The sequence below is a fragment of the Clupea harengus genome, chromosome 14 (genome assembly GCF_900700415.2).
Source record: "Clupea harengus chromosome 14, Ch_v2.0.2, whole genome shotgun sequence".
Classification (NCBI taxonomy): Eukaryota; Metazoa; Chordata; class Actinopteri; order Clupeiformes; family Clupeidae; genus Clupea; species Clupea harengus.
Genome location: NC_045165.1, coordinates 8,257,778 through 8,282,497, shown reverse-complemented (window position 1 = coordinate 8,282,497; position 24,720 = coordinate 8,257,778). Strand labels below are relative to the sequence as shown.

At 41.2% G+C, this 24,720-nt stretch overlaps 1 protein-coding gene across 4 annotated transcripts in view; it reads left to right on the top strand.

Moving 5' to 3' along the window:
- Positions 1-3,548: 3,548 nt before the first annotated feature.
- smoc1 (SPARC related modular calcium binding 1) overlaps positions 3,549-24,720 on the top strand; it is a 42,551-nt gene continuing 21,379 nt past the window's right edge. For all 4 annotated transcript variants that reach the window (XR_006152767.1, XM_042709674.1, XM_031580073.1 and 1 more), the window contains exons 1-6: positions 3,549-3,958; positions 17,240-17,405; positions 17,543-17,623; positions 21,963-22,075; positions 22,165-22,264; positions 24,065-24,112. Coding sequence is in view for 3 of the 4 variants with exons in the window: in XM_042709674.1 (XP_042565608.1) it covers positions 3,857-3,958; positions 17,240-17,405; positions 17,543-17,623; positions 21,963-22,075; positions 22,165-22,264; positions 24,065-24,112 (610 nt within the window). In the remaining variant the exon portion in view is untranslated. The remainder of the gene's footprint in view (positions 3,959-17,239; positions 17,406-17,542; positions 17,624-21,962; positions 22,076-22,164; positions 22,265-24,064; positions 24,113-24,720) is intronic.

Sequence of the window (24,720 nt, the reverse complement as noted above, 5' to 3'; positions counted from 1 at the left end):
GCATCCCACCTCCCTCATAGCAGGGGGGAAAGGTCTCAGGGAGCAAGCTGTTAATTCAATCAGGAGGGTAAGTATGCTCAATTAGGCATCCATAAGGGCTTCGGGACGGGTCCCAGGGCCCTGAAGAGGACAGGCAACCCAGCCTCTGGGAAGAGCATTAATTGTGGATGACAGTGTGTAAACAGTAGGGTGAATAGGCAGCGCAGGTGCGGGACACCCCAGGCCTGTCTCAATGGCCCTTTTCACACCCCCGTCCTCCCGTTCTCTCTGTCTCTTTCCTTTTCTGTCACTCTCACGTCCAAGCATACTTACTTTGTAGGAGAGGTGCTATAGCTAGGCAATTTAGTGTGTTTGTATGACTGTGTGGCTGCCACCTGTGTGTGCCTGTTTTTTTTTTTCTCAGTGTATGTGCATGTGAGTACTTATAGATATGTAGAGAGAGATAGAGAAAAGAGAATGGGGGAAGGGAGAAGGGAGAGAGAGATATCAAGAGATCCCTGCCTGAACAGCTGATGTACCTCTGTCTGAAATGCCCTGTTTCTGGAGACTTCTCTTATCCAGACACTCCCTGTCTATTTTTCTTGATTTTACAAACGTACACACACACACAAAGACGTCTGTGTGTTTGTGAGTATATGCATGTTAGAGACACAAAGAAGCTCAACCTCTGTTACTGCAGGCCAGATAATTTGGCCAACCATGATGTTGTGTGGCTCCCCAGATTCAGGAGCTAGTGAAAATTGCAGCCAGTACATGTAAAAGATGTGGAATTTATCAAATGAAATCCAGATGAGGGACTTTAAAGGCAGAGGGCTTTCCATCTGACCTCACATTTTTCCGTTTGAAGTCCTTTTTCTGTCCATCTTTCCCTCCTTCTCTCCACCTCTTCCTTGCACTGGTGTGCTCTTTTCCCAACAGGTCTAGCATGGCTGGCCAGAGGGGCAAGGATTGACATTGTTGACATAATTCATTCTGAATTGTGATCATTTATTTTTGAAGGTGTTCAAAGTTATATGCTAAAAAACATACACGCCATAAAACCTCCTCACAATGTATTACAAAAATACAGCATATTACTATTAAGAATAAAGACTCTACAGAATATTAGAACTAAGTCTGTACGTACCAGTATATGACAAAATAATACACTTTTCAAACTCTTTTACAGTTTTCTTGATTATCATTTTATAAATATGCTACTTCTCAAGGTCAAGTCCTCCATTTACAAAAGTGACATGAACAGGGAGACCCTCCCTAATTGACAGATTTGTCATCATTTAGTGGTGCAGAGTGCTTGCAGCTTTTCTCTGGTTTGGCACCAATGGCTAGGCTGCCTGCTGGCCTCAGCGGGCTGGTTCTATCTACAGACACCTGCTAATTTTCCTTCTGATGTGTTTGGTATAAACTGGCAGAGGACGTCTATTGAGGATCTGTGGAACGCCGCCTCGGTAATTGGACAGCACAATCCTTTTCAGTTTGTTCAACTATTCCATTTTGCTTTCCCTTCCTTGACAAGCAGGCATTTCAAACTCAGCCAAATGACAGCAGCCCTCTGAGTAGGCAACGTTTTGCCTACAACAGTTTTCACACCCCAGAAAGCGCTTTCTCTTTGTTGTGGGGATAGGACCGTAGCTGGAGAGACGGGGGGAGAAAATGGATGCAAGACATTAAGTGATCTCGTTAACATTCCATTAGACTCTCCTGCCCACCCTCCACCCCCTACCCATAGCCCTTGTGGCCTCCTCCCCAGCACAGTCCGTGCTACAACTGGACCAGCTGGCAGTGGGTTAAGTGTTGGTGGAGGTTTCCACCCCATGCAGATGCAGTGTCAGTTTCGAAGTCCCTCATCAGTGAGTTAGGATTTGGAACTTTGTTGCATATCTAATGCATGCTAACCCAAAACATTCAGAGGAGGATATACTAAAATGCTACACTAAGATGAAGATTTCTCCTCCTGAATATATATATCTTATCCTTTTTGTTCATTCCTTTCTGTTAAGTGCTCTTTTCTGTCCCCTTCTCTTTGACCCTCTCCACCCTCACCACCCCCCTCCTTAAACCCCCCCATCCCCTTTTAGAAAAAAAGCTCCACTGTTGAAACAGCCACACACAGTAATCATTAATGCTGACCCTAATTGTGCCAATTCAAAGCACTCAATAGCTCTAATTAGAAGCCTCCACACTGGGGTACTCAAAAAGCCGCTGAACTGTCATAGCCGACAATTAAATAATATCCAAAGGGACACAAGCAAGGGGGTGGGGGGTCATGAGGACGGTAAAGCAATGTTCAAACATTGTTCAACATCTCTCAGCTTTGTTTTTAAATACTGGTACCCTGAGCAAGACATATTTGAAACTTGCAGTTTTCAGTAACGGCAGGAGATCCGATGACATATACAATGGTTTAAAAGTGTGTAAAATAAATTCTGTGAGAGGTTGAGATTAATGTAGACAGTACGACCTAAAACAAGAGAACAAGAGAGCAGGCCCGGTGTGGGGGGTCAAAGGGTACAGATGACCCCAAGCCCAAGGCCAGGGGGCCCCATACAAAGATCTATGATTAAATGGGGGGTTGGAGAGGACAGCTGTTTTGTCGTATGTAAATGGTACATGCGCTGTGTGTGCATTGCTGTGCACAAATCGACAGTCAGCTATCTTTGCGTTGGGTGGGCATTCAGCAGTCAATCCCTTGGGGAGTAAGGGGGCTTGGAGATCATCTTGTCCCCGGGCCCGCGGAAGACACACAGCGGGCCTGCAAGAGAGTGATCAAAACATCACATTTTCCACATAAATAGACATCTCTGTCGATAGACAAGCCATTGTGGTGTAGTTTAATTACATTAAACCTATGCTATTGCATAGTGTATTAATCTGCACTTACTAAATACGAGGATTTTGGGTAAACATAATTTTGGGTCAGTGTCAGTTATAAGAGTTGTACTGGTACATAGTTCTTCACTTTCTTCAAAGTGAATGTAGAGTTAAGAATACAAGTCATAATTTGTTTAATGAGAGTTGAGAGACACAAAGAGAGAGGAAATATAAAATGTAAGGAATACGCAATGTGACCTCTTCAGGGTTGTTATAGTTAACTTGAACTGTTTAGGTGGCCCTACATGATCACCTGCTATTACTTAAGACGAAGATATTGAGTCCTGTTCATTCTTTATGAAAGCATGCACCACCATGACATGCAAAGCCAATGGTTAGATGTGTTCTCTAAAGAAATAAATCTTTCCTCATGCTGATTGATGAATAGGTTATTAAATCACTGTTAGATTTTCTACAAATTAGCTTGTCGCCATTTTAAGCAGTTCTATTGCTTAATGATTGAATTTTCATCAGGTAATACAGCAATGTTAAGTATAAATATGTTAATGATAGAAGGGCTTCTATTCACTCCCTAGTTACTATTAGTCAGCCACAATAACGTGTGGTGGCGTAGATATTTAATAGAGCAGTTTTGACGTTTTCCCCCTAGTGAGCCTGCCATTGGCCACTCCTGCTGTCAGACGCGTTGAATTCACCCACCTCCACGGCTTTTAAAATGTGTTCAAATGGAAGCCGAGCTATTCAACCTGTGGCTGTCTTTGGGTTCTGTAGGCTACAACGCGATAGTGGATGAAAAATTGACACTATGTTCACCGTGAATTGAAAAAAGTCCGGCCTTCCATTTGGCATTATGTGAATATACTTAATTAAAATTCATATGTAATTAAGGAGAAACTGGAGTGCAACGGGACTTTTGTCATTACGAAATATTGGAACCAGAAATATTAAGCAACAACTTTTGAGGAGAGGCGATCAAACTGACCACGCCTTATATTCACCGTTGAGTGTTAATTCTGAAGACAACATGTTTTCAAAAAACATTATCCTTTTGCTTACATATACTCTTACATTGGTGTTGATGAGCCATCCGCCGCGGATCTCCGCTCAGAAATCGACTGGTCCAAGGGTAAGTCTTTCCCTTCTCTCTCTGACATCTCATGCACCTCACGAGACTTACGCATTTGTTTCCTCTCATGACACCATCCCAAAAGTTAGTATACTCAGGCTTTAAAGTTGTTTAGAGACACACTACAGGCTGTTAAAATGATGTGTCTTGTTTATCGCGTAGGCTACATTTCGCATGTGACATCTCAGTACTTATACTCGTGGTCGTTTTATTTTGACACTGTATTTATCTACGCCGGCAACATCTTGAATGAAGCTGTCAGTAACGCAAGGTAGGTTAAGAGTTGCTCTTTGACCGTCAGGTGCATAGACTTTTTACTTATCTGAAGGTAAGCAACACAGCAGATTTAACGTGTTGGTGCATTGTAACGTATTTCCTTGGCTGGTCTATTAGTCACAGCTAATAGCTGGGCTCTGGATAACGTTATCTCAAGGTTTTCTCTAAATTAGTGTTCTCCATCATGTGGAAGAAGTCAAATTAATCCGTTGCCTAAACAAACTCTTATTTTTTACGTTGATACTTTTACTAACTTTTATCATTAAGGCAAATGGCTTTTGAAAAGGCTTTCAGCTGAACTAGACCTGACGTCTGTGGATGAATTTACCCTGGCGTCTTGGGGAAATGAATGAGATACGTTTTCTTATTGTCCTTCAGGAGAGCCTGTCAGAGAATCTCTCATTGGCTTTTTTTCATAGAGCTCTTTGCTGTTTCACCCACCCCCCACCTACCCCCCATGTTGAAATAAAAAGGAGAACCACTGCTTTACCAGAGCAGTTCGATACGATTTCAACAAAGACAACTTTGTCTTTTCTGTGTGTCCCCCTTCAGAATTGGTCTGAATGCAGGCTGAGTTGAATTTGTTATCCCCAGGATAAGTGAGTCTGAAACTGTGGCTTTTGTTCCCTCAACCAAACGTCATGGTGTCCCTGCAGAGCTGCCCTCACTAGAAGAGCTGAGTGTATGTCAGTGTCTGTGATGGTGGTGAGCTTTCACTTCATCTTCTTCGTCTGTCTCTTAGATGAGTTGCTTTCTTTCAGCTGTCTTTTTTTTTTTTTAAATTCTTGTCTTGATTTTTATGAAAATGGCAAAATTACCATTTTTCCACTTGCAGAAAAACATTCTTAGTAGGCTACCTGACAGAAAATTGGCCACAAATATGATTTGGCTAAACATCTCTTTCAGTAAATGTCCATGTTGCTGGGAGAGAGGGGAATACAGTAAGTATGCAACCAAGACAGGGGGAGAAAGAGTCAGGGGGAGAGAAGGAGAGAGTGGGAGAGAGAGAGTGAGAGAGAAAGAGTGGGAGAGAGAGAGAGAGGAGAGTGGGAGAGAGAGAGTGAGAGAGAGAAAGAGTGAGAGAGAGAGAGAGAGTGGGAGAGAGAGGGAGAGAGAGAGAGAGAGAGAGTGGGAGAGAGAGAGTGAGAGAGAGAGAGAGAGTAGGAGAGAGAGAGATAGAGAGGGAGAGAAAGAGTGGGAGAGAGAGTGGAAGAGAGAGAGAGAGAGAGAGGGAGAGTGAGAGAGAGAGAGAGTGGGAGAGAGAGGGAGTGGGAGAGAAAGAGAGAGGGAGAGAGAGAGTGGGAGTGAGAGAGAGAGAGAGTAGGAGAGAGAGAGATAGAGAGGGAGAGTGGGACAGAGAGAGAGAGAGAGAGAGAGAGAGAGAGAGAGAGAGAGAGAGAAAGAGGGAGAGAGAGGACTGAAACCACGGAGGGACTGTCATATTTGTGGTCTTGAGGGGGTGGATGATTCAGTATAAGATGAATCACTGATGCTCACACACATTAAACCTATTATGAGTGAACACACCATGTGTGTATGTGAAAAAGCTGTTAGGCCAGCAGTGCCACTCCATGTTATAGTTGTTGGAAACGTAAGGATATGTATTTGACAAATCCTGTCAGTTAGTACCCTCGTGTGTGTGTGTGTGTGTGTGTGTGTGTGTGTGTGTGTGTGTGTGTGTGTGTGTGTGTGTGTGTGTGTGTGTGTGTGTGTGTGTGTGTGTGAAAGAGAGAGAGAGAAACAGAAAAAGAAAGTTAGTGTATGTGCATATGTCTGACAAATCGGATTTGGGTGCCATAATTCCTGTCATGGAAACCCTCATTTTCTCTTTACGTAGTTCGCACCAATTTTCTCCTGACTTGTTTGCCAGTAACTAATGGATAGAGTCCTTAGTAAATATGACCACATGCACATGCCAGACTCTGGCCTCTCCAGGGTAAAAATATGCTTGCATTAGCTACTGCTGAACCGTTTGAAATTAAATAAAAGGCAGCAATATCCCACAGAGTCGCACCTGCTATCACTGTTTAAGATAAGATCAGAGTTACATTTATTAAATTCCAGTAACAAGAAGGGAAATAGTAGAACATGCTAAACATGTCCTCCCCTCCGGAATGTGCTGGATAGATATTCCAGAAAATCCCAGCTCTCTGATGAAGTATTGCTAATTTGAAAAAAAGACTACTATGAAATAAAATCTCAGATGTACAGTATGCCCTCCCTGTACAGTATGCCTAATCAGACTTAATCTTTCTTCCATCATACCGTAATATATGCTGTCATAGTTTTTTAGGCATGACAGGCGTAATAGTAAAAGAGAAAGGTTTTCTATTTTCAACTGCAGCTGAAGCTATTTAGATAATACCTGTTTCTAACATTTAATTAAATGCATTATTTTATTTCTCAGCCAAATTATGAATTACATTTTTTCAGCATTTTAACATTTTGTGCTCTCAGGTATTTCAAGTGGATGGAGATACAATCAGACAGTGAGCCAGACAGTGGCCATAGCATTTTCTTTGTGTTAGAACAACCTTTGCTCTTATTACTAAACTGAGCACATTTATTGACTTATTTTCACAACTACACAAACATAACCCTTATCACGGTGCCCGACAGGGGAAAGGGCCAACTATGAAAGTGACCCATCATATAATATAGAATAGTTCATTGTGATCTGAATGAAATTCTGAATGAAGTTTTGTGTCATTTAATACAAATAACTCAGCAGCATCTCAAAGAAACACTCTCAGTGTTTTTTTTTTAATTTAAGCTGAATTGACAGTCAGACATCCCGCTTCAACTGTCTCTGAACTCTGGGCCACTGATAGTCAACATTGCTGTGTAAGTGGTGTAACAATGACAGGCCGAGACACAGTATGTCCTTCACTGATAGAAGGCGATGTCCTTGTTCTGAAAATATGACGGCTCCCTGCTCATCTCACAAGATAAATCGTGGATGTGCTTCCCTAACCTTGTTACCCAAAATGAGTCATCTGCTATGTTGTAGCTATCCAGCTGTAAAATGAATAACACTAAACTATTTCACGCAGCCAAGATAAAGACATCTGAAAAATCCATCACACTGCTCATGTCGCATGTCTGGAGAGATGCATGCAAATATGTGTTCGACACTTCCATGTTCCAACATTAAAGTCTGTGCTGAATTTATGCATTTGACAGGGAAAAAATGCATCGGGTGCACTACACGATTTAACAGCTTAACAGAGGAGAGATGTCTCTTACTGTTCTGTGGCAACAAACAATAATGCAATTTATAGACAAAGTAAGTGAAGACATTTAGAGTTCAATTGAATGCCATCGTTTGAGATGTATAAATGAGATGCTTTAAGCGAGAGTCATTACTATTCACTAATTAGGAATATAAGGTTTAAACAAATACTGTATAAGTGCTATGAGAATCTAGTGAAAGGCACTGTGAGCTATGAAGTAATGCAGTGTTTTAGACACCATTCTCATTAGTGTATTGTTACATGACCATTAGGAGGAAAGGGAAAAAAAAAACATCAGATGAAATGTAGGGAATGCTTTAATATTTCCTGTCCTTTGAAGTTGTGCTTTGCTGGCGTGTGAAGTCTTTTAACATGACAAAGCATTGGGTAATCCATGTGTAGGGACTCGTTTAAAGACTGTGAAGAGTGCTGCACTTCCTTATTTAATTATTTATTGTTCCAGACATTACCCAAACTTTGTGTGTAGCATACCTTCTATGTAACAAGTAAACAATAATATCTTCATATATAGAGTAACACAGATAGTATTACTTCATCATTATCTGATGTTTAAATATTGAATATTATCAAAATTCTGTGTATAGCTCTCTGGGCCTGTAAGGCAGCCTTTTTGTGATATGTAGTTATTAAGTAATTCTTTATTTACTAAAACGAAAGCAGTCATTTTATAATTACATATACTGTATGTTTGTATGGGCATGAGGCCTTACGGAGGTGGAAACTTACTGTTTAACCTCTAAACCCCTTCTTACTTAATCATTTTCATTCATTGAGTCTCTGTAGAGTGTGTATGGTGGTGGCTGTCCTGCAGAGGTGAACTCCAGCACAGCTGGGCTGAGAGGGGCTGAGGGGTGGAACAAGCACACGATTCCAGCAGTCTGGAGATGAGATGAGATCAGATGGACGGCTTATGGCAAAGCTGGTTGAGGGTATCACAGCAACCTCATAAAGCCATGTAAAACAGCAAACATGAGCACGCATGCCAAGACTGCCATCTTGCAGCCTCACATCTGAGCCTCTCCCCTCTGGCTTTTTTATTAGCCCAGGCCTAGATCACACCCTAAGTGCAGGTGTGGGTGATCTGTGTGTGTGTGCGTAGCCACACGCATCTGTGTGTGTGTGTGTGTGTGTGTGTGTGTGTGTTTACTCAGATGTGCTGTATGAAAGGGGTGTTCTGTGTATGAGACATTACAAAGGGTTTGTGTATTATCATGTTTGTATATGTGTTTCTGTGCGTACATATGTGTGATGTGAGAAGTGCTTAATGTGAGGATTCTCATGTGGGTCTAAGCGTTCCTACAGTATACGGACTTAATTTGCAACTTGGCGGTGAGAGCTTAGTCCCTGAGAGAGTCGGAGTGAAGAGAGAGGGAGTTCTGCATGTGTGGGCTGTGCAGAGCCTTGAGCGGGGTGTACTGTAGGACAGCTGGGATTTGGATAAGGGAGAGTTGTTTTACCAAGGGAATGTGTGCCGGGTCAGAAGGAAAGCATTCGAGTGGAGAGAGATAGCACTGTGTATCAGCAACCAGTGATATCGCACATTCTACCAGAATAACAGACTAGCAGACTACGAGGGTTTTCATTAAAATGTGATAAAAGAAGTACACCCATCTTGTGTTAAACCACAGTGATAATGTTTTTCTTCAATACACACAACCTTTCCTGTTTTAGACAAGCTTTTAAAATAAAAGTACATGGTAACAGTGAACTGAGAGCAAGTGTCCACATTTAACGAACATTAACCCCTCAAATCTGACACTTGTATTCATCTTCAAGGCTCAGTATTGTGGGAAGGAAATTGGTAGTTTGAGGTTCACTGCCTTAAGTGTTTCCAGAGTTTTAAATGAACTAGTACCCTGAACTAGACCACGTGAGTACAGCTTCTTCCATCCTCACAAAACAGATATTTATTAGTATGCATAGAGAGTATGGTAGGTCTTACCATTGTAAAAAGAAGTAATGGATTAGTATGGGATGTATTAGTATTAGTAAAGTAATGGATTAGTATTGGATGTATTAGTATTAGTAAAGTAATGGATTAGTATTGGATGTATTAGTATTAGTAAAGTAATGGATTAGTATGGTTCAGTGATCCAACACGACCTGAGTGTGGTTTACTAACCCTAACACACACACACATGGGCACACACACACACGGGCACACACACACACACACGGGCACACACACACACACACACACACACACACACACACACACACACACACACACACACACACACTGGCACGCACACACACACACACAGACACGCACACACACACACACGCACACACACACGCGCACACACGCGCACACACACATACATACACATACATACACATACACACACATACACATACACATACACATACACATACACATACACATACACATACACACAGGCACACCACACACACGCGCACACACACACACGCACACACGCACATTAGCATGCAAACATCACCTAAAAGGGCACACACGTATACAAATGTCTGCATCAGCACACATATACACTCCCTTGCCCAAGTACTCTCTTGTTCATATGCAGAATTCTTGGAGCATGCAGGACATATGAATCCACATTCCACAGGCCACAAGTTCATGTGGCCACAGCAATGGCCAATCAAAGTGGCTGCCATTTTGATGTGATGGTTGCACAGTTGAAACAGATGTATTTCACGGTTCATTTTAGCTTCTTTTAATCAGTGTAATGAAGTGCAGCCGAGAGCACTGGTACGGGGCCACTGTCATTTGCAAGGGCACAGCTTTCCTGTCCTGTACTGCAGATGCACATGATAATCATGGTTTGCGAATATTAGTTATTTATTCACAGGACTGCTTTAGTTCTGGTGTGCCATACTTAGCCCTGTCTTTCAGCTCTTTCTTTATTTCTCTTTCTGTATTTCCAATTATTCTTTCTCTATCTGTCTCTCTCTCTCTGAATGGCTGGCATTGTAGTGTTAGTAGAAAAACATACAATATTTTAAGTAGAATGCTTGCTCTTTTGCAGTTTACATTAAACATTACAAGCTCTGCAATGCTTTTTATTACTCTGCATGGCACTTCTTTATACTGAGTCCCATGATATCTACCTGGCTGCCCGGAGGATGGGAAAATGGGTTCTGTGCCTTTGGCAAACAGAGGTGACTGTTCCCTAGCCAGGATGGGGCATTAAAGACAAACCAGGAATGTCGATAATAAGATTTCCGTTCTCCACGGAAATGGTAGGACGTTTTTTCTTCATTAATCCAGGAAAAGATTATGAAAAACTTTTGAAGGGGATTCTTTTCTCCTTCACCCTGAGATCTAACATTCTACAACTCACCTAATTTCACTACGCCTCATTTCATTACAGGTCACTTCTGTTCTGTTCTGACCCAGTTGCCTGCCAGTTTGATGGTAGCAGTACCAATACAGCATCACGGGTTCTGTGTCTTTATCTCTTGGGGGAACTTGATCTTTCACACCTTCTGTGTGAAACGTTCTGCATAGCCTGCATTCTAATTTTAGAGGGGTGTTTAGACAAACAACATACAGCTCAATTTTTTTGTGTTTTTAAATGAACCCAATTATGTTTAACTGAGAAGTAGGGGGCTCAGCTTATCCAAGCATTCCTATTTCGGTTCTCCTACTTTTTATGACAGAGTTCAGTAAAGAGTGTTAATTGAAACAGTGGGAAGGCCGGTATTTATGTTATAGATTTCCTTAAAGCAGAATGTTTATCGATGAACCAAAGTAATTACATAGGGCCTGTTAAAACTACATACTGTATACAATTAGAGCTGGCATTGAGAAACTCTCTTAAGTGTCCATGAGGAGAAAACGTGTTTGTTCTTGGCTCTCCTCTGCGGCATTTAATTGTTTTCTCCTTTTTTTCCCTTGTGGTGAAATCATGCCATGGCTGATTAGGGAGGACATTTTCCTTCCCGCTCACAAGGATTGCCAGTGACCTCTTTCATGTCGAGGTTGAATCAAAAAAGCTGTTTGTGTTGCTGTTATTGTTTGTTTCCTGTTGTGGACATAGGTAATGACTCCCTCACACGTTAGCACACTGCTGGCACCTGCTTCCCATGGTGAGGTGTTTGTCACGAACACAGTGTACTCTCTCACCCCTTGGATGCTACTAGGCAAACCAAAAAGAATACATGCATGTGTATGTAAATCAATCGATGTGTGCCACAGAAGCTATACTGCACATTCATATAACACCTGAGGCTATGATTGAGAGCAGGTATGGCTTCACTGAATCATGCTCACATATAGTTTATCCAAGCAACCACAATCACTACAGTTACATTATTTTGAGAGTATTGCACAGTGTATAAAATATCTTAGTGTAAGGTCATGGAAAAATGTTTTTCTCTAGTTGCTAATAATCTCATTAACCTTTCCTTCTTTTGTGTTTGCCCTTGTTTAATTGGCTGTATTCATTCCATTTGCTCTCCAATAGTAAGCTGGAACTCATGTTGGGCAAAATCACCCATGCAGGCACTTTAAAGCCAGTACTAAAACCATAATAAATGATTATATCATGGATGACCATGCTATAAAGGATTTCACCTACTGTGAATTTTACTTTCTTTGAAGAAAGCCATCCAGATAAACAAACCTGGTTCAACATGTTTCAAATCAATTGGAAAGCTCACTTTTACTGTTTTTTTAAACAACTATTACCCAGTCAAAGCCTGTGATGTGGTTTTGGAAGCTCTCAGAAAGATGAATGCCTTTAAATAATATTTATTTATTTTGAAACGCCTCTTGAGACAATTTGCCCCAATGTGCAGCATTTTAAGACAGACATAAAAACAAATAATTTTAGAGTGTTCAGTCTCATATGAGTCATTGTTGAACTAAAGTGGGTCGAAATGTTAACCAAATTCCCTTCCAGTGATTATTAAAAAAAATGGTTGTTTCTATGGTAATTGTTTTACAATTGGGTTGAATTACACACAGCTAATGCGTATTGGTCAGCAGGAGGGTATCTGGCTACATGCTATACGGTTCCTTTCTACAATTACTATTCTGAAAAGAAAACGGTATTAGTGAATCTATGGTTGAACTTTTGCAAATCTTTTTGGATTTGAGTTACTCTTTTCATATTCAGCCAGAGCTCTCCTGCAGTCCAGAGCAGTGTGTTTGCAGAAATAGAGTTCATGCAATATTTCTCAGACCTTCTCGATCCATGTTTAATGAGGGAGATGAGCAGAGTGAAAAAAGGATTTGATGGTTCTGCGATAAAAACCAGTACCACATGTGGCAGCCTGAGACGTTTTGGGATTTTTAGCGTTGTTGTTTCGGCTGAATTTCAATCTTCACTATCTGCAGGCAATGCTCTCTGCAGACTCATCTACAGCTAATGAAAAGACTGGCTTTAAACCTGCACAGTCTTAACATTCTTTGGCCTTTTAAGACCCTCATTTGTCGATGCTCATGATCATCCAGGGTCAGGTCTTGCCCCCTGGTTTAGGTGGCTGTTTTGGGCCATGCTGATTCCAAATGATTGGTCTCTGGGGTATCTCATAACATCTTGTCACTGCTGATTAGCGTCCCTTTGGTCTCTCCCGTCGGCTAGCCACACCATGCTACCTCCAGCCCGGAGGGAATGGTGCTGAATAGGCATCAGGCTTTCACACTAAGTAATCAGCACTTAATTAGCCCAAAGGGATCAGTGCCCATAGCAGTAAAATTCTTATGGCTATGGCGGCTTCTCACACACACACACATTCCTATCCCTATCACCTTGTCCTCCTCTCCTGCTGTTATGCCTTTGCAATCTTCACCTCTTGGTCCAGACAGACAGAAGCAGACAGTGTTGTTGGTCTTGAGGAGCCTTTAGAGCATTTTAAATCACCTTTTAAAAAAGCTTGCTTTGGATACTGTTTTCATTGCCTTGTTTAGACCATGCTTCTTTTGCCAAAGTAGTTGGCCTTGCCCCGAAACTAACTTCTCAGTTTGCTCTTGTTATTTCACAGAGATGTTTTTTCCTCTGCCAAAACAAGGAGGATGATATAAAAATTAAGAAAAAAACTGTCTGCAGCTTTTCACCAATCCATTAATAATTCCTTTTATTGGGTCTGTTTTCAGTAGACACTTTTTACCTATTCATTTCTGTCCATTTGTCACCATCCACATGTACTAATCAAAGCACTAATATAAATAAACACAGGAAAACCATGACTAGAAATTTCACACATATTGTCTATTCAAACAGTATATAGAGTGAGTATGATGACAACAACTTTTGTTGTTTTTTCTTTTTTTTTTTACATAATTTCAGAACTTCAGTTAAGTCAGTCTGTTAGACATGAGTGAAATTAGTATAATATTAATATAATATTGTAGGTATAATTATGAATTATTATTATTATTCACTATTAGATATCCGTCACAAATAGCTCATTGTTTTTATGGAGAAAGCAGTCTTTCTAGAGAGAGGAAAAATATCCTGGAAGGTTTTTCAAACGCAAATCAGATTTATATCAAATGGAACTGATCTCATGCAAGAAACCTCAAAGCCAGTTTCATCATTCACACAGGGAGTAAATCAGAGAGAATGAAGAGGATTGGGTGTTTTGTTGGACAAATGTTAAAGTGACATATCTTTCAAAATCATTTATGCGTTCACTTGTTTTTTACTTTTCGATCTGAGCCAAAGACCTCAATCAATAATGTGGTCATTACTCATTATGTGAGCTGAATTACAAGCAATGTTTGGCCTGCTCCACAAGAATGTGCTGTGTGAAAAGAGGTTAACACAAAAAAGATACCCTTTTTGTCTGTGAGTTTTGTGTTACAATTGAAACTGACAGCTTGGGCTTGTGTGTTTGCTGAGGATATCAACGCCGGCAGATTTCCGAGTGTCAATGAACCAACATAGGCTCTTTTGACGGTGGTGAAAGAATGTAATTAAAGCCATACTGCATGGTGATTTCATAGCCTATGAATAGGATTATTTTGAATTCAACGGGAAAATACAGCTGCCAAGACCTTTTTTTCATCAGATTGTTGATGATGTGAAATATAATTCAAATGATAAAAGTGTAATGTCCTTCCTAATTGTCCCTTGTTCTTTTGGTGTGGTACATTGGCAGCTGGCTACATTGTGCAGCACGCCTACCCTGTAACCAGTCGAGGCAGAAACTCTCAAGTCCACCAGCATGATGTGTTGTCCTCTGAGATTTTGCTCTGAAGATGTTTTGGCAGATTCTTTAGGAGGTGGATGTTTTTCAGTCTTCTTTCCATGGTGTCATCCATCTAACCTGCAGAAAGGTAGATGCTTGTGTCATCTGCGTTGTGTATCACTCACAGAATATCTGCCGACACTTCTGGGAGTCATCGCAGGAACAAAGTGCCGAGCATATGTTTCATGTGAAAGCAAAGAAAAAAAAAGCAGGTTTAAGAATTTGGCCCCACTCTGGTCTAGAGGAATGAGTCAAATCGCTCTGATCCTTTTTTTTTCTTCCAGTTTTCATTAATTGATTTAAAGTCAGTGGCCTCCTTTTGCGTCTCCTCGGGAGCCTCCTCTCTCTCCTCGTGGCAGTTGTGTCTTTCTGTGGGTTAGTGCTCACGCAGGCAATATGAATCGGTCATTGTTCACACGTTGATTAAATAACTTAAGGTAGCAACACCCAGTGTGTTCGTGGGAAGTGCATTGAGTTCTGTATTGCTGACACATGATGTGATTTCCTGGGTCATTCAGCAGCACTCCAGAGCATTAGTGACATCATCGCTCTGGCACATAGCTGCACCACAAGGTGTTCGGCTGGGCTAATTAATTGCAGTGCCTTTTGCTCTCAGACCTCTTACTCACTAAGTAACTCTGTTGTGCTCAGCAGTGTGTGTGTACGTGTGTGTGCGTTTGTTGGAGCTGCCTGCTTAAAGAATGGTCAGGTCTGTACTGCTGATAGGAGTTGGCTCAGGGAGGATGGAAATTGTGCCCTGTGCTTCTGGCTGACACCTCGTCTCTTTTTCCAGGCCCCCCTTCCCTCTGTAGAGTTACAAATGTATGGTACCTACCTGCTCTCCGTCTCTCCTGTCTCACAGAGTGACTTTTTGCCATGCTAGGATGCTGGATAGGCATTCTGGGAAAATTACCCTGATTCGGTTTCACTGCTTCCCCCATGTGTTTGTAGAAAACAAGAGAATCCCCCCGTTCCCCCCTCCCTCTCTCTCTCTCTCTCTCTCTCTCTCTCTGTCTCTCTCTCTCTTTCGTGCCTTTCTGAAATCCTGGAGACTTATATGCAATATAGTTGTGAAGCCGGTGATTGGGGGGTTAGAATTTGGCTGACGAGAGAGAGAAAGAGAGAGGGGGAGTGAGAGAGAGAGAGAGAGAGAGAGAGAGAGAGAGAGAGAGAGAGAGAGAGAGAGAGAGCTCAAAACAATTTCAAATCATTATGCCTGTCAGGGAGAAGCCACTCCAGGGAGAGAAAGTCCAGCTCTAACTCTGAGCTGAGGAGAACGGCCTATTGTGCATTCACTTTGTCTGACAGTTGCTTTGAAGCCTAGCAGGCTTCAAACAAGCAAACTTTATATCTTGCTGCTTCTGGTCTCTAGCGGTCTTTGAAACAAGGACCGAGTTTCCTCATTCTTTAAGCAATGCGGTAAGCATTTGTTTCTAATCACAGGAGTGATAGGAACAGACTTGACTTGTCCATTGTCTCTGTTCTATCCTCCAGGCACAGGCACACACTCTTAATTTCTGTCTCTTGGCTGTGTTTAGGTGACATGTTAAACATCACATTAAACATCATGGGCTGTGCTGAATGTTGACAGTGTAGTATGCAACTGCCTTTTGCTGATGTAAGCCTTTATATTTGTAGAATGCACTTATATATCAGAAAAAAAATATTTGAAATAGAGTACACAAAGACTTAATAACACTGTTCTGAGGCATTTTCAATTCAGTTAAATTTTATTTGGTTATTTATTTATTTATTTGATAATAATGAAATTGTCTCAAGGCACTTTACAGAGTGCAGAGCCTGAAACCCTTAGAGCAATTGTAACAGTTGCCAGCGCATTGAGTAAAGCTCACTCCCGAACACCTTAATAGACATGCTAGTGACAGATGCTAGTACCCATGTCTTTTAGCCTCCTTGCTAGCATGCCCGCTTTCCATGCCCAAATTTAAGTCCGGTGCGGGACTGTGCTTGTCCACACAACGCCGGTTACATTGCCACCTAAACACTAGTGTGACATGGGATATCACACTGAATCTGCTAGTGTGACATGGGATATAGCACTGGATCTGCTGCACTAAGACGACAGCAAGGAAAAACTCCCTTTTAACAAGAAGAAACCTTGAGCAGAACCCAGCTCATAAGGGAGGACCCAAGTGCTTGGGGCCGGGTAGAGAGATAGAAAAAGAGGGGGAACATACATGCATCAGGATAAAACATACATGCGGCATATATACACTATGGAGCATTCAGCATTCAAAGTATTGGTTGTGGAACAGCTTAGTGGGTATACATTATGCTCAGAAGGTTACTATTATTAGGATAAGCAGAGCTATGAAGCAGAAAACTATGTCAATGATGTAATTTGTTTATAGTACGGGTAAATAGGCTGGCACACAATGTGATGTATCATAAGCAGAGAAGAAATTGTGCTGTGTATTACTGTAAATCTTCTGTGGTTAACACTTAGCGAATGATGACACTAACTGTTTTTTCACCTCGGATGACTTTTTACAGTTTTTAAAAATCCCTCATGTCATAAGCTCCGTCCTGATGGTGCTTTGTCTCCATACAGTGGCTGATTGGGGACAGGGAGAGCCACTGTGGCATCATCTGCTCACGGAGTCATGGCAAGCCGGTGTGTGGCTCAGATGGTCAAAGCTACGAGACTGGCTGCGACCTACAAAGGGCCAAATGCAAGGACCGCACACTTACACTTGCACATCGTGGCCGCTGCAAAGGTGAGGACACTCTACTCCATCTGCTGCTCTCTCTGTTACACGTCAAAGGAAATGTTCAAATAATAAATGCAAAACGATCATAACAGGAAAAGATCCCAAAGCTTTTGATCTCATTTTTGTATTGATGCTCTTTACAGGTACAAAAAGGACTATGATTCCACCCCCTCTCCTCCCTGTGCCAACACTGGCCACCGAAGGAAAAGAGCTGGAACTGAAAGGTATGGCATTGAAACATACATATAAGCATCAACTCTTCTGCACTGTTCCAGGAAGGGGGGGTTATGAATTAATTCAAACGTGTTCACTCAAATTTGACAGAAAACTAGTATTTCTGTTCCAGAAATCAAGGTCTGAATGAGCGTGCATTAGTTACTTGGGAAAATGAAGCTTTGAAAACAGCCTGAATGTTGGCAGGTTTAGTCGATCTGTAAATCTGCAGCATTTAAGTGCTGAATCATATGCTTTCCTCTTGAGGATCCTGTTCCCACTGAATCTTTAATTTGTCTATCCAAGCATAACAAAGACAAGCATATGCATAGACTTCATCATTGGGCAGGGCTAAAATGCATTCAAAGGCTCTGATCCCATTCTGGAGCTGAGGGGAATGTTTGGCTTTTATAAATTGTATTTCTTTATATTCAATATATTCGTGTTATGCTGTTTTAAATGGGTATTGGATGAGGTTTAGATTATCATATCAATTTAGAAATGCACTTGTTACACTTGTAACTTCTCATGACTTGTTACACTTGTAACTTCTCATAACTTGTTACACTTGTAACTTCTCATAGCTTGTAACACTTGTAACTTCTCATAGCTTGTTACACTTGTAACTTCTCATAGTTTGTAACACTTGTAACTTCTCATAACTTCTCATAACTTTGCATAAGGAGCTACAGGCAAGCATCATAGGAACCCCTCAGAGTCATGTTGAGGTAACAGACAGTCTGCACCCTTTTAATCTAATCTGGGATAACACTAAACTTCGACAAAGGAATCCCAAAAGATACATGCTGCAACAGTGAATGTGAGACCTTCTACTGATACTGTTGCTGTACTACCTTGTTTCCCAGTAAAAATACATATTTTTTGATTGCTTCATGGTAAAACCGTTTATTTCTATTGCTAACTTTTTAAATATTTCTGGAACTACTCAAAGTTGAGATACATTGTCCCCTGAAATATTAGTCAGCTTTCCTGAGACCAATGAGTCATAATATAATGTATGGTTTATGGTGAGATTTTAAATCATACAAAGACAGACATTCACACATAGATCCTGTGTCAGATAGAATACAAGGTCACATGTCCTTAGAAATCCACGTGTCTCAATGCGTCCGAGTATCAGAGAGGGACACTAAGGCCAGAGAGAAGATGTCTTTCATGTTCCGCCCATCGCTACGCATCTAAGCATTCACAGACCATGATTACACACTCTCACAGGCTTTGGATGCCAGCCACACAACCTGAAAGATGAATTGGCCTCAGGTCAAGGTTGAAGGATTCTTCCATGTATCTTCTCCTTCTCCTTTACTTGTGACACGGTTCCTATACTTATATTTATTATATTATATTATTATATTTTTCTATATTTTTTTACCCACACAAAATGTTTGAATAACACATACTGTTTGTAAATGGTATAACTTACCTAGACAAACATCATGTATACCTACTGCCTACTGGAGCTAGTGCCCATATTGTGTATAGGCTGTGTGTGTGTATGTGTAGTAGGCAAAGTTTTACATGGAAAAAGTCTTTTGTCTCTCATCGTCTCAACCTTACATGCCACCAAGCTTTTTTGAGAACCATATTGGTAATGAGCAACCACCAGATAACTTGGTAACATTTTACATTAACCTTACATAAACATTTATGAATTGGTGTCAGCTGTTGTAAAAGCTGTTATGACACTTTTGAGTTGAAATGACATAGCTTGCTCAGCATGCTTTCTGCTATGTCAGACTGACATAGTGCTGATGTGGTAACATAGGCTGCTGTTTGAGGCTAGTTGACAAACAGAAGCAAAGTCAACATGGGTATGTGGCGCTTAGTGGTACAGTTGACATGACATGGTGCATTTCATTTAGTTAATGAATGGGAAGTTATCCAAATACACAGAAATAAATTGTAGAGCTAATGCACTGAAAAATGAATTTAGTCCTGAACTTGCATCAACCCTTTGTGTGATAGAAAATGCTCACATACAGGATGGCACTTACATTTACTTACTCACATACAGGATGGCACTAACATTTACTTACTCACTTACTTTATTGTGTTTTTAGGTTTGATTATGCTCTCCATGAATGTATAGAAACGGATTCATACTTAGTACACATCTTTGCTTAAGGCTATTTTCTTAGAATTTACTGGCTATATTCTTTACACAATTCATTGCCAGTGAGTTGGGTGATTGACAGTTGATTGATAGGCTGTATCTTGGTGTGTGTAAACATATATATACAACTTAGTGGATTTGTTTGCTAATATTGATATGTAACTTGAGTATGAGAAAATATACACTCCCTTTGTTGTTGATCTTTGATCTGTTGTTAAACTGAAATATGGCAGCCATGGAACATGAATATCTTTTGAAAATAAGTTTGAATGCTGGTCAACTTACTAATCATGAGGTGATGTCTCCAGCAAAAGTTTGAACATATTGATCTCTTGCATTTGGAGAATGCATTTGGCCAGTGATTTAGCAGACAGAAACTTTAGGTAGCTGGCTAAGAACATGCTATTACGTCTTTGTGGGCCGTTGGCCTCCAAACGTCTACTGTCAGCTTCAAAAGCATGAATGTCAATGTTTCCTTATATCTCTTGACTCGAGTCCACCAGTATGACTTGATGACTCATAGGACCTCTCTGGTTATTATTAGGGTTAGATGAAGAATAGCTGCCCACAGTCTGGCCTGAGATCCTGCTCAGTGACAGCTCATGGAGATGACTACTTTTAAATTCAGTCGGGCTGATTAGCCTATTTGTTGCGTTTGAAACTTTTCAAACCAACTGGTACAACTGATAGAATAAGTGGATACATTCTAAAAAGTGAAAGGCTTCCTGTGGCTTTATATTTCATGGTGAAGACCAAAGAACACCACATTTCTCATAAACGTCAGTTGTGTTAAAAAATTACCTATAGCCAAAAGAAAAAACTTGATGTCTGTCATTCAATCAAACCTTTACCTTTAATAAGTTGAAAAACCCTTCCCCGATAATACATCCAATGTCATTTTTAATGATCATTTGGATGCTGTTAATTACATGAGGAAATGACTAGATGCGTATTGTAAATGAACCCATGCACATCAAGGTGAATGCAATTGTGTTTCAGATTGTGTTCATTAAAAATGTTCATTCAATTTTTCGAGTACAAAATCGAGTATAAATTTATATGTTAGATAACAGTATTTTAATGAACAATGAGAGGCAGACCTCACACATAGAAATTGAAAATAAACACCTTGAAATAGAAAGTTACAAAAGAAAGTATATTATTCTTTCCCAGTAGTCTCCAGACTCAGAGTGCAGAGAAAATGTAGAACAAGGGAGAATGTTGTGTTAGGGCAGGTGTGTAGAATCCATAGCAAATCAACATCAGAGTTCAAAGTCAGCTCTAATGGTCAACATGTGGCCGGAGTAGAGAGCGAGTGAGTGAGTTAGTGAGCTTGTTGATGCTGCTTGACATAGGTTTCAGGTGCTGTCTCTATGTGTGTGTGTGTGTGTGTGTGTGTGTGTGTGTGTGTGTGTGTGTGTGTGTGTGTGTGTGTGTGTGTGTGTGTGTGTGTGTGTGTGTGTGTGTGTGTGTGTGTGTGTGTGTGTGTGTGTGTGTGTGTAATAACACTGTGTAGTACAGACAGTAGTGAGGATAGAATACATTAATGTTTACAGACAAGACAAATACACAGTCAAGGTTTATGTTCAGAAGTTCTGCAGGTGACTTATAGGGTGCATGTATGTGTCAATGCATGTGTGCATTTGTACATATCTGCCAAACAGTGCATGGAGAACCCAAATAGTGGAGGGTCTTAGGAATATATCATTGTGTTGCATTGTGTTGTGACTGATTTCTATTATGAGAATCGTGAAGTGAGTGTGGGGGCATTAACAATTAAATTAGGGATTTTTGGTTTGCAAAAAATTGCATTTGTTTCTCTCCAGAAACATGCCTCACATGGCAGAGTAAAGCAGAGTGGGTTAAGAGCACATGAGCCTCCACTGAGTGAAGTTTACTGCCATCCCATACAGACATCAATTCCTACTAAATGCATAAAAGTGAGCATCATTTGTCATGAGCATTAATGAAAAGACCAAATATGTCTCCAAGGCTTGCCTATAAGATGACCCTGGTTAGAACAACATATTTGACTTTTGTTGTGCCGGTCGGTAGCAATAGGTAAACAAGCAGGAAAGCACACATCTATCATTCCTACATAGACATAGAAGAGACAACAGGACCAAGGCAAAGACATTTTTTGTTTGTATCGCAGTGTTTTGTATCAGTTTTAGTGCGTATGTGTTTATGTGGCGGCATTTGTTTTCTAACTGCAGACTCCAGCCAGTCAAAGTGCCATATGGAACGAATACAGGCCTTGGAGCAAGCAAAAAGACCCCAGGAGTCCATCTTTATTCCAGAATGCAATGAGGATGGTACCTTTGCCCAGGTCTGACAGCGGTTTCTTCAACAGTATTGGTGATTGGTGACATTTCTGAAGGCGATCTCTCCGTAAACTCTCCTTCCCCCATCCTGCAGGTTCAGTGCCACACACTCACAGGCTACTGCTGGTGCGTCACCTCCGATGGCAAACCAGTCAGCGGATCCTCAGTCCACAACCGCACACCTGTGTGCTCAGGTACTGTGTGTGGCTGATCTAGGCCTGTCCTCAAGAACATGCTTGGGGGTTTTCTCTTACAGGCGTATCGTATGGCTCTTTTATACTTTATGTCTCTCTGCTTTGTCCATTATAATAATAATAATAATAATAATAATAATAATGTGATTAGAACAGATGATAGGGGCAGAGAGAGGCAGACCAGAGCCCACTGAAAGTGGATGGGAACACTTTGTGATAATAGCTATAATTTCTTTACTGAAGATAATGCGCTGGGTGCTTGCCAGATTTGGACGGCAGTGTGATTATAGCACATGGTCCTATTTTCATGGTCCTCTTTCTCTCTCTCTTCCTCTCTCTCTCTCTCTCTCTCTCTCTCTCTCTCTCTCTCTCTCCCTCCCTCTCTCTCGTTGTGTGGTTACATGCCTTCCAGCTTTGACCTGGGCCCTTCCCTCTCTTTGCCCTGCTGTCCCTCTCATGGGGTTTTCCTTCCCAACACATTGAGTCGATCAACGGCAATTTTACCAAAGATTCTCAGAAACATACCTTCGCTAGGTCAGACAGAAATCGCTGCCTATCAGGACTGCTGTAAAGCTCAGTAATGAGCATGATAGCTAAAAGCTTTAAGATGCCCATGGCTTCTGCCTGCTCTGCTTTTGTCCAGCATTAGGTCCAATACTTTCATTTTAGTTTCTTGCAAAGGTATGTTTCATTCCCAGTGCTCCCATTTGTCCAAAATGTTAAGGCCAGTTGGAGCTTAAAGCTGCGGTGGTTGTGGCTTTAATTACACAAGACCAGAAACCGACATATTACATTGTGTATATATGCACAAAGGCCTTTGACTACACTCTTTCAGACCGAGGCATCTGGTGGTAGCTAACATCTGTGCCTTATCTTAAACTCGGTCCATTGCTATTAAACTGCTGAGATAGGAACATCTCAGCCCACAAGTACATTTCCATTTCCTTCCACCTGCTCTCATGAATGAAATCGCCCTGTTTTTTTTTTTTTTTTCCTTGACACAAATGAATCATCTCACATACATTTGCAGGAAACTTCCGTGAATTTATGGGAACTCATGCTGTGACAAGTGGATGTTCAGGTAGTACATTTCATTCCAACTGCCTTCGCTTCAAATCTCTCCTCCCCCGTTCCTCTCCCTCCTCATTCTGAATTTGGTTTAAGTGTCTAATCGCATCTTAGCCCTTCAGAGTTTACGCATGCCAACATGAATATGTGCACGTCCGTGGGTCATATTAACATTTGGGGTTGAGTGCGTGAACATGCTGTTGGGGATGGTCAGTGTCTTCTTCTGGGATTTCTGTGATGGACTAGAGGGTGACACGGCGGATAGGTCAGGATGATTAACTACCAGGACTGACAGCCTCTAATGCAAACCTTGTGCCACATAAAGATTCTTTTTTGAGTGAAGCATCTTTCATTCATGAAAGTTTCCCCTTCCTTTTTCATTTTTATTAAATAAATGGACATGTCAAATGGATTATTATATATATATATTTTTTTTACTTTTTTTTGTTATGTTTGTTTTTGGTTTAACAATATGTCCGGAAATATTGAAATGTAGAAGTTGGAACATTTGGCGACTTGGCATCAATTAGCACCAGACTGATAAAGCGGACGACTAGGGTGTGTGTAGGAAAGAAGGTAGCCCCAGGAAGTGTCCCTGCGAATGATCAATGTTCTTAGTGGCACCAAACAAGGAATATGCATGTGGATGCCTACCACAATCAAAGGAGAAAGAATGGCTATGGTGCTTTTTCTCCAGATGTGGAATATAAAAATCTCTGTTTTATTTTAAAGGGTCAGTCACTGATAAGCCTCCAGGACCTCCAAGTTCTGGAAGAAAAGGTGAGTTGAGATCCACAACTCCATCTGTGTGCGTGCACCAGTCAATTATTTCATGGCAAGATGGCTTAAAATCTATTAAGTATACTTCCAGTATTGCCTATTGCAGAGGTGGCTAGGTTATGCGGCACAGGATATAATGCAACTCCATTCCAATTGTTTCTAGCACATTCAGCCACACTTTGTTCGTAATAAAAAGAGAGCCCTACTTTAGTTTAGGCCAGTAGAACATAAGGTAGCGTAAGTAGGTGCTAGGCTTCGTGGGACCATAAACAATGAAAGCATATTCCACTCGTTGCCTTTTTACAGTAAGTGTTAAGGAGGAAGGGCTCGCTTCAAAGGCTCACTGCTGCTCCATGTGTCTGCTTGGGCTTTGTGACAGCCAGCAGCCTTAAACCGCCCTACCAAGCAGCCCCCTCCCCATCACAGTGAAATTTCATACTTTAAATACATACATTAAATGCGTGATGGCTTGGGAGTCGTTAAGGGTTTTTACTCTGGAAAGTGCGCAATGAGCAATGTGTGGGTGTGAGGGGGATGCACTCCTCTCTCTCTCTCCCTCTCTCTCCCCCTCTCTCTCCTCTCTCTCTCTCTCTCTGTATGTGTGTGTG